This window comes from Sinocyclocheilus anshuiensis, unplaced genomic scaffold, assembly GCF_001515605.1.
Source record: "Sinocyclocheilus anshuiensis isolate Anshui unplaced genomic scaffold, SAMN03320099.WGS_v1.1 scaffold1439, whole genome shotgun sequence".
NCBI lineage: Eukaryota > Metazoa > Chordata > Actinopteri > Cypriniformes > Cyprinidae > Sinocyclocheilus > Sinocyclocheilus anshuiensis.
Window position 1 is genome coordinate 86,455 of NW_015536537.1, and position 10,759 is coordinate 97,213.

The following is a 10,759-nucleotide window of genomic DNA, read 5'->3' on the forward strand; positions in this document are numbered from 1 at the left end:
TTTCTTTTCAGATGCCGTAGCAGTTCCCACTCCCACAGGAGTTTTTCTTTTTCAGATGCCGCAGCAGCGCCCGCTTCCGCAGAAGCCTCTAGTTCTCTCTTGTAAGCCTCAGCAGTGCCGCTACTACAAGCGATGTCCAGCACCCCACCAATTTTAAGTTTTGCAAATTTTGGGGGGTTATCAATGCTCCTCTCTGGCTGCTGTCTCGTACTAATTGCATCTTTGGGGGAGCGCTTCGGGTCCGGGCTTAGACCCGAGCTCGGACCCCTCTCCCCGGACAGGGGGAGTACCCCGGGCTCGAGAGTAATGACCGAGCTCGGAGCCCTCTCCCCGGACAGCACTCCAAATACGCATAACCTTTACTCTGTTCATTATATGTAAGTGTGAACTCGTAAAATATATTTACAGGCATCATGTGCACATTTTAACCTTGACCTCTTACACCTTTTTGTAGGGATGCACCAATGTATCGGCTAATAATCAGTATCGGCTGATAAAAACAATTATTTGCACTGTCGGCCATCGGCTGATTGTTTAAAAACAGCTGATGATCAGGGCCAATTATTTCCTGTCAGGCGACGGCGAAAAAACATGTCAGACAGACTTGCGTGAAAAAAATGCTTCTTGTGTTGAATTTAGGGCTGTCCAGGTTAAAGCAATAATAATGCAGTAACATAGCACCGTTAAAACGGGTTCTATTTGACCCTATGCACCACCCATAGTTCAAGCCAGGGTTGCCAGGTCCGAGATATTCCCTTCACAAAACATTATTTGTAATGAGCCTCCAATCCAATTACTTCAAAGAGCTTTGTGCTTTGGTTTGGAAAGGAAAGGAATGGATGTGTGGCCAAGTATGGTGTCCCATACTTGGAATTCGTGCTCTGCATTTCAAATTATAATAGTACATAATAATAGTAACATGCATTTTTTAAAGTTTTTTAATTACCTTTTTGCATCGTGCAGTTCACTAAATGGTCCTGCGGTGTGACAAATGAATGTTTACGAGTTTAAATATTCCATATGGTCTCTCAATTTACATAAGGTAATGCATAAAAATGCATGCATAAAAATTAGAAAATGTTGTTCAGATGGAGTGTAGTATGTAACACCGCTGGACACTTCTGTGACTGTCATGCCACAGTACCCATGTATGAATGAACCGATGATTTATTTATTAGTGAGTAAAGGGAAATGGATAGACTCTGTGTTTTTAGACATAAATGCCAAACTAAATGCTTAAAGTCACTATTATGTCAGTGAATTTAAGTTAGTCAGGTTGTAGCGGTTAGAGGTCTGAGCTAAGAACTCCTTAAACTGAAGCACGTCCTGCGTGTTGTCACGTTTATGATCCATCAAAATGTGGATTTATATGATTTATGCTTTGTGTGCAATAAAACATATCAAAACATCCTGTTGACTTACACTAAAGGAGGAACCAGAATGTCATAGAGACTTTTATGTGGGTCTCTTTTGGCTCCTCTAGCAACCACTCAATACACCTTAGCGACCTCATAGCAACACCCTGGCAACCACCCACAACACCTTAGCATTTTGTCGGCATGCACATGCAAACAACATTCAAATTTTGTTTAGATGATGTAAAAATTTAGCTGCAGTTACATTTCGTATCCGCCGAAACAGATCAAGGTCAAACCTCTATTTTAATCTGGATCTTTGTGATTGCCGCTGACAAAAGATCTCATCAGGTTTCTATAAAGTGAGAAAGAGTGAAAGACTTTAATTTTTATGTATTCAATGCAGTAAGTTCTAGAAGGCTGTATAATGTTAGAGCAGTCACCTTGTGAGGCGTTTATACCTGCAGCAGCTCTCAGAATCAGTCAGTGTCATGTTAAGCCAGCACGACTCCTGCATGACTGTGCTTTAATGAGTCTTAATGGCCCTTTAATGGCTTGTTAAGCCACAGTCATGCAGCAGCTTTAATGAGCGCCTTATGAACACGTGCACATGCTAAAATACATTGTCAAACACAATACCACAGAGAGAGTCAGCACAACTCTCCAGGCCAGTCGTGTCATGAACAGGTTACCTTGCTCTGTGTTTCATCGTTTGTAATTTACCTTGAGTTAGTAATTCACACATGGATCTTTGGGCACTACAATTTAGGTTTAGCGCCACAAAAGCTTCATATCCCAGGGTTTAAAGTAGCCTTAACCTAGTGTTAAGCATAGTGTGATAAGCTTATAAGAAGATGTAGGGCAACTAGAGAAACCCTTGATATTGAGAGCAAGGGTTGTTTGGTGTGATTTTGTGGTTAAAGGTTTGTGGATTGAATTTAGGGGGTCATGGTTTGGCAGGTTAGCATGGGCAGATACCCACTGCCAGTAGATAACTGTAGCTGTATCTACACTCTTCTGCATGCAAGAAGCATCTTTATCGATAGATATCCAGAAGTAGATGGACATAAATAAATATATAAATCATAAAAATGTAATATAAACTGTATTAGGATAAAAACTGTATTCAAAAAACAGAAAAAGTATGTAAAAACACATTTATCTATCTATCTATCTATCTATCTATCTATCTATCTATCTATCTATCTATCTATTTATCTATCTATCTATCTATCTATCTATCTATCTAATCTCTCTGTCTGTCTGTCTGTCTGTCACACACACTGTCTCACACACACACACACGCATGAATCAGACTGTCTGTCTGTCTGTCTGTCTGTCACACACACACACACACACACACACACACATATATATGTATATATATATATATATATCTACAAACAGTATATATTATGCGCTGTATATAAGAAATAGAGAGAGAGAGAGATTCAATCCAAATGTGGGAAGCAAGGTCCTTCATTTTGATAAGCATTAGAGATCAAATTTTTTATGGTTAGAGCATAATATTTAACAACATTTTAAAAGTAATTTCTTTTTTAATTATTATTATTGTCATCATCACCTAATTCCCTGCACAACACTATATTTTAAAATATTATGCTTCTTATTTTTGTTTTTATGTGACAGCTGTTATTTAGTTCATATTTATTGCATTATTTTAGTGTTGTGTGTTACGCTGATATTTCTGTTGATACAGTACAGTACAGTCAGCTGCCTGTAACCTGGAAGCACAGTGTGAAGCATGAGAATCATGATGAACAGCTGCGGGCGGAACAGAGAGAAAGTATATCTGCGCATTAATGTGACAGCTTGTTACTGGTGTTTATCACGAGGCCATAATGACAGTCATCATTTAATCATGACAACACGAGTAAATATGAACCTGGAGCTTGTCAGGGCCGATGACAAACAGCCGGATGTTGAGTCACGATAGCTAAGAGGTGAAATCTGATGGCAGGCTGAATGAATGCTGCAGTTTAAACATTCGTCAGCGCCACAGTCACGAAGATTCAGATTGAAATGGAGCGCTGACCTTGATCTGGTGAGACAATAAAGGCGGCTGTTTATTGACTCGACTGTTTGTCCAAAAATGAGATCAGTGAAGGTGCGTCTGATTTGAATACCCTTTCACATCCCCTACAATTCCATGGGCATTTTATGGGATCAGTTTGCGAAGCAAGTTGTGCTGTTTAAACATATTTTACCCAAACACTTAAACAGTTTTTTTTAGCTTATTCAAAGCAATTTAAATAAGTTTAAATATGGTAAAGCACCGTATTATTATTATTATTGTTATTATTATTACATGCTTATATTTTCTATTTATTTATAAATACTGTATGAATAATTAAAAAAAAACATAATTTTTGCGTCAAAGTAATGGCAATGAGTAAGTCTAGTGGAAGTCAAATAATGTCATTTATATTTACTTTATTCAAAGCATTTTAAATAAGCCTTAACATGGTAGAGCACCATATTATTGTAAATAAATAATGTAAACAATATATACTTTTTGGCATTAGAGTAATGGCAGTGAGTAAGTGGAGTGGTTATTTGGCATGAAAATTATTGTCACATTTTATATTATATTTACTATATTATATCATTATAATATTATATATTATATTTACTTTTTAAATTAAAATGATCTACACTGTAATATATAGTGATTATAATATGTAAAGCTACACAGTATGTTAAAGAGTCTTTTGGCTCTTGCATGTAATTTTGCCAGTATGCTGTAATTCTTGTGCAACATTAAATTTTATCTCATCTGATAGGTCAAGCACAGGAGGAGGAGCTTTTTTATATGTTGGCGTAGTATTTCCCTTTTTTCTCTTGATATTACAATCAACTCCTGGTTATGTGCCTTTTCAAGTAGGGGGTTATGGGAAGGACTGTATCTTTAAAGGAATAGTTCACCCAAAAATGAAAATTTGATGTTTATCTGCTTACCCCCAGGGCATCCAAATGTAAGTGGATGGGAATCACGGCTTTGAGAGTAAAAAAAACATACACAAACAAAACCAAATTAAACACTGCAGCTCGTGACGATACATTGATGTGTAAAAAGACACGAAACGATTGGTCTGTGCAAGAAACTGAACAGTATTTATATAGTTTTTTACCTCTGATTCACCGAAATGTCCGAACTGTCCTGAGCGCGTTCTCGACTGCCGGCGCGTGATGCGTCTTCTTCTTCTTCTTCTTGCTTTACGGCAGATCGCAGACTTATAAGTGCATTACCGCCACCTATCTCTCAAATGGTCCATTTGAGAAGAAGAAGAAGACGCGTCACGCGCCGGCAGTCGAGAACGCGCTCAGGACAGTTGGGACATTGCGGTGAATCAGATAGCAATCAATAAAGCACTTATTGATTGCTATTGATACCATACATCAGTTTTAACAAGAGTACCAAAATATAACTGTAAGCTCAACCTTTCTCTTTCCTCCACTAGAGGGTGTTGAACACTTCTTTGAGGTTTGAAGCACTGTATTAAGTTCCTGCTGCTAGAGATTTGATCAGGCCTGCAGAATCAGGAACTTGCAAATGAGGACAATAGAAGCAATCAAACCAACAAGAGCAATAATATGAAAGTGCTGTGACAACTCCCACAGTACACATAGCAAGGTGTTTTTTTTAATAATACATAAAAAGAAAACAAGTAGATAGAATAGAAAAAGAATAGAGAGCTAAAGGGTAAATTTTTAAATATAATTTTCTTATATTTAATTTTTTTCAGATATTAATAACAGATTTCTGTTTCAAATAAATGCTGTTCTTTTGAACTTTCTATTCATCAAAGAATTTAAAAAAATCATGGTTTCCACAAAAATATTAGGTCGCACGACTGTTTTCAACATTGATAATAATAACAAATGTTTATTGAGCATCAAATCAGCATATTAGAATGATTTCTGAAGGATCATGTGACACTGAAGTGACACAAAGACAGATCCCCAGTGAGGACCTTGTCTCCTAGACATTCCTGTGAAGACTGGAGTAATGAATGCTGAAAATTCAGCTTTGCTTCACAGGAATAAATTATTTTTAATTTATAAATTATTTTAATTATTTTAAAAAAATTATAAATTGTAATAATATTCCACAATATTACTGTTTTTACAGTATTTTTGAACAAATAAATGCAGCCTTGATGAGCATGAGAGACTTCTTTTAAAAAACATTAATTTTTTTGTTAATGTTAGTGTATACATGTAACATGTGAACCTGCCATACACTTCTCTGCCACACGAGACCGTCATATGAGGTGATGCCATCAGGCCGTGAAGCATGACATGCTAGGGGGGATTACGGAGGATTACATGGTGTCTGGCTCATGAGACACGGTCAATTTGGTCAGCATGTTAAAAGTGGCATCTCCACAGCACTCACCTGCAGGCGGCTGGACAGCTAAAGCCATTCAAAGACCTGAATCTCTTTAAAAACAGTGCTGAGTCTGACGGATAACCCCACGTGTCGATACGGATGTTGTTTAAGGATCACCGCTTTGATTTTACTGGATCTGAGTCTGAGAGCGTGAATGAAGATTGGGCGAGTTATAAATGGAAGATGATAAATGAAAGCTGAAATTAACCTCGTTTTATATCTGAGGTTTTTATATCCATATTGGTGGCTTAAAACAAACTTTAAAATCCAATAATGTAACTTTGAGGTCAGTGTTTATAGCATTGCCTATTGACTTTTCATTTCAGGGATTATGTTAGACACCCTGCAAAAAATAAAGGCCAAAAAGGCACGCAAGTTAGGGGTCATAAATCCCTGTGTTCTATATTTGTTGAGAAAAGGAGATTTTTTTTTTTTTTACGGTGGCCACCATCTGTTGGATGTGGTTTGAGAGTGGAGGCTCTTAGGACAGCAGCTGGACAACCCAGTGACTCCCGAGCTCTAACTCTAAACGTGCAATCTCTGCATGCAACTCTAATGGCCTTTAACATTTAATCCAAGAATAGTTCTAAATGGTTTGCTGTTAATGCTGACTGGCAACAGAACGAGTCTGAAGTCTGGAATGGATTATGAAGTATTATGGCAATGTTGTTGCATGGATGAAACTGATCCGTTTACAATACCACACCTTTTTCTCTGTGTGTGCACAACAGCTAAATTCCATGTGTGCGAATTATACACTGTAAAAATCTAAAAATGAGTTATATCCACTGGAAATTTTTTAGATCATGAAATGTGTTAAAAGGTAGAAAGAAGAGTAGAGAACGGAAGTTTGGTCTTGGAAGTTTTCATGTTTTAATAAATGATTTACAAAGACAAGCATTTTTGTCTTTGGAATAATGTGTACCAATGAATCATTCACAATTTAGATTTTCTTTTTTTTATCTAAATAAGATATTTGTAATATCTAATCAAAATGTTAATGTGTTGTCCTTTGGCAATTTTGCCTACCCTTACGAAAAAGAAGTTTATTCAAGTGTACTATTAGTATACTTCTTTTAAACTAAAAATTTTACAGGTGTGGAACGACATGAGAGTGAGTAATTAATGAACTATCCGTTTAACAGGCCAAACCACACTGACCAGTGGATCTGCATCTTCAATCGCAGCGAAATCGTTTCCTCGCTCCTGCATCTTCCACCCTATGACCCGCAACTTATATTATCCTAGCTTGAACGGTTGATTAAAATAATAATTAAAAAAACCGCTTAACTTTACTCAGTAACGAATACCAACTCAAACGCACGCAGCCTGTAACATAAGTAATTCTGCTCTATTCTGCTAAACTGAACAATAATCTCCCAAAAATTATGTTACACAAGCATTCACACACTTCATCCACGTTGAATATGCTTCTTCGCGCGCAGCCCAACGGACAGCTTGCTCAAGTTCATGAGTTGTTCCTCCGCGATTTAGTTAGTTCGCTGTATAGCCTGCCCGTGTCTCCTTGTTTGATGTTGCACTGTCTGCGATGTCTCATGTTTCAAACATGAGTCTAATGTCTAGATTTGCTAAATATTTTTTTTTTCTTGGAAAGGACTCTGATATTGAATTTCAGTAACATTAAACTGACTTAAAAAAATCAAGTTGAATCTAGTATAACTTGTAAAAAACAGTTGAAATTGCTTAAATTATTTGTATGAGTTAAAGTAACTTAAAAACAAGTTGTCATGGCTTTTTCATCATATCATTTTTTACAGTGTACAAGTATACTACTAGTACACTGATCTTTGTATACTTACTACATAAAGTATACTTAACAATATACTTGAACTTTACTTAAGTATACTTAATAAAATAAACTTGAAGTATACTTCTTTTTGGTAAGGGTATGGATCAATTCTGTGTTATGAACGTTGCCAGAAAAATCATTTTGAAGTCAAATCTCTCAGTTGTAATTTTAACGAGAGCAGCAAAACATTTGTGGTAACTGAAACATTGTTTGAAAATGTTGTTGGAACTCACAGTAGGTATGTTTACCTGCACACATTTTTGGCGATCCGAATAAACCCAATCTGAATTCAGATTCTGAAAGTTATGTTTAAATGAACCCTAAACTTTGCAGTCCGATTCACATTTTCGTTTATATGACCAGTTCGTAAGACATAAACAAACATGAATGTTCGTAGAACTAAAACATACTATATGTAAACAGATATCTTAATATAAAAGGTCTAAGGTAAACCTATGCATCACGACACTGTGCATGTGCACAAACTATTTTTTACATCCAATAAAAATAGTCGTATTCAAGCGTTTACATGCTTAGATTTATCCTATTGATCAGAACAAGTTAAAACAAATCAACATGAAGACTTTTCAATTTGATTGAGCCACAATCCGATTGCTAATGGATTATTCCGGTGCATGTAAACGTAGTTAATGTTTACTACTTTAACTATTGTTTTGACTTCTTTTTGAGGTGCTTTAAGCCTTAATTATGTGGGTCAGCCACCCTTAAACTCCACCATCTCCTGTGTTTGTGTTTTCTTCCATCCAGGCAGTAGGCGACTGAGATGGGCCTTCATCTAGGCTGTCTCAGCGACACACTGTGGCTGCCGTTGCTGCTGCTGCTGTCTGTCTGCTCCGCCCCCCGCTGCCAGTGCCGACCGTTCGGGATGGTTGAGCCCACCGTGAACGTGGCAGTGGTGTTCAGCGGCTCCGCCTACCAGATGGAGATCAAGGGGCGACTGAGCCGGGAGAACTTCCTGGACCTGCCGCTGGAGGTGAACCCCATCACTGTGCTGGTGAACAACACCAACCCGCGCACTCTACTGATGCGCATCTGCGACACGCTGGCTGCTAACAGGGTGCACGGGGTGGTCTTTGAAGATAACATTGGGTCTGAGGCCGTGGCGCAGATCCTAGACTTCATCTCCACGCAGACGGCCGTGCCCATAGTGGGCATCAGCGGGGGATCTGCCGTCGTCCTGCCTCACAAGGTCAGAGTCAAACGCTGTGCCATTTTCAAAAGTCGCTTGACCTGGATAGTTAAACTCTGATTTCTGAGTGTTCATGCTGAGATGAGATTCCCTCAGAGTTCTTTCACGGTTTGCATCAAAGTTTCATCAAAGGGATAATGTACACTCAGCAGCACAAATAAACCCTGACAGGGTCATCCAGACCCTGATGTGAAGTGGAGAGGTCCTGAATCACCCTGATGGGGTTTATTTTTGGTTGACTGCACATTATCTGGCTAATTATGCAGATGCTTACCAAATAAATCAATAAATGGACATGAAATATCGATTTGATATGAAATAATGTTATTATTTGGAAATAAATAGAGTGCAACGTGCTATGAGAAACATGAAACTAAGAAAAGCTATAGGAAACTAGTGACAACGGTCTGATTTACAGTTGTAATTGATCTGATGCACAACTGTATTTGAACCCGGAATGTAGACCTCCAGACCCCAACTGTTCAACCAAGAATCAAGTATTTACAATAGTATTCATTGTGTCATACACTGTAAAAAAAACACATCTGTAAAATAACAGAAAAGGTACTGGCAGCTCATTGCACAGGACTTTATCCATTCATTTTACAGACATTTCCGTTAACTCTAAAACACTGCTCGATGAAGTGAAAAATTCAAAATACTGGTCAAACACCTGTAAATAAATTCTGTAAATAAATACAATGAAATCCTTAAAATTAAAGGGTCATGAATTGAGAAATCAAATTTTCCTTGATGTTTTGACATGTAATAGGTCATTGTACTATAAAAACATCCTGTGAGTTTCAGAGTTAAAAACCTCCCCATTAGTCCAAAAACAGCTTTTATACTATAATACAGGATCACTAGACTAAAAATAACACCACCTTCCAAAGGATCCTAGATCCTATCCTAGGAAAGTGAATATTTATTTTTAACTATGTGGATGTCTAAGTAGAGCATTTGTTTGTTCAGTACATTTCACTGTGGATTCTTTGGTAAATCAGGCACAGTTTCGACGCATGCTTTGCAAACAGACTTTTGTATCTGTTTTTGTATCTTACTTTTTGCATTCCAATAGTTCAAAACAGTAGAGCATGGTGCTAGCAACAGCAATGTCATGGGTTTGATTCCCACGGAATGCATGAACTTATAAAATTAAAACCCTGAATAATGTACCTAGTTAAAAAAAAAGTTCATAAAATGCATAAACGTACCTTTAGGCCCAAAAGGAGCTGTTGTGGATTAATGGGTAGAGAGTCGGACTTGTAACCCAAAGGTTGCGGATTTGAGTCTCAATACCGGCAGGAAATGTAGGTGGGGGGAATGAATGAACAGGGCTCTCTTCCACCTTCAATACCCAAAACTGAGGTGAGACCCTTGACTGAGCAAGGCACCGAACCACCAACTGCTCTGGGTGTGTGTTCACTACTCGCTGCTGTGTGTGTGCACTTGGATGGGTTTTCACTTTCAAAAGTTGTGGTAAGTTTACATCATCAATAGGGCTGCACAATTAATCGAATGCGATTGTAATGCGCATTTTGATAGTAATGCCAGTTCTGTAATCAGCATGAAATCATCATCACATGCTTTCAAATGGAGCAGCATTTACTACACGTAGTTCACTGACAAGTTACGCAAAAAAAAATCGCAGACGATTTTATTGCACGATTCTGAAATTGAAGAAATCGTTCGTGATAATGACAGCTGTTTGCATAGCTTCTCAGTGAACTACGGCTCTGTGAAGTAAATGCTGCTCCATCTGAAAGCATGTGAAAATACCACATTTAATAACATATTTTTACTCTAAACTCACTTCATAACGTCAGTCGAGTGTTTGAAATAAATCCTTCTGTGAGATGATGTGGCTTCTTACACAGAATAAGGCACGCAACATATTTCATAGTATTTAAGCAGTGATAAAGGCATTGCATTATAAATATACTTTATTTTAATGAAAATTATAATAATAA

The 10,759-nt window shown here is 37.6% G+C and overlaps 1 protein-coding gene across 1 annotated transcript in view; it reads left to right on the plus strand.

The window, feature by feature from the left end:
- LOC107695991 (glutamate receptor ionotropic, NMDA 2C-like) overlaps positions 1–10,759 on the plus strand; it is a gene marked incomplete at its 3' end in the record, with an annotated part of 45,982 nt that overhangs the window by 10,755 nt on the left and 24,468 nt on the right. The window contains exon 3 of the mRNA XM_016496129.1: positions 8,348–8,789. Coding sequence (XP_016351615.1) covers positions 8,364–8,789 — 426 coding nt within the window. The remainder of the gene's footprint in view (positions 1–8,347; positions 8,790–10,759) is intronic.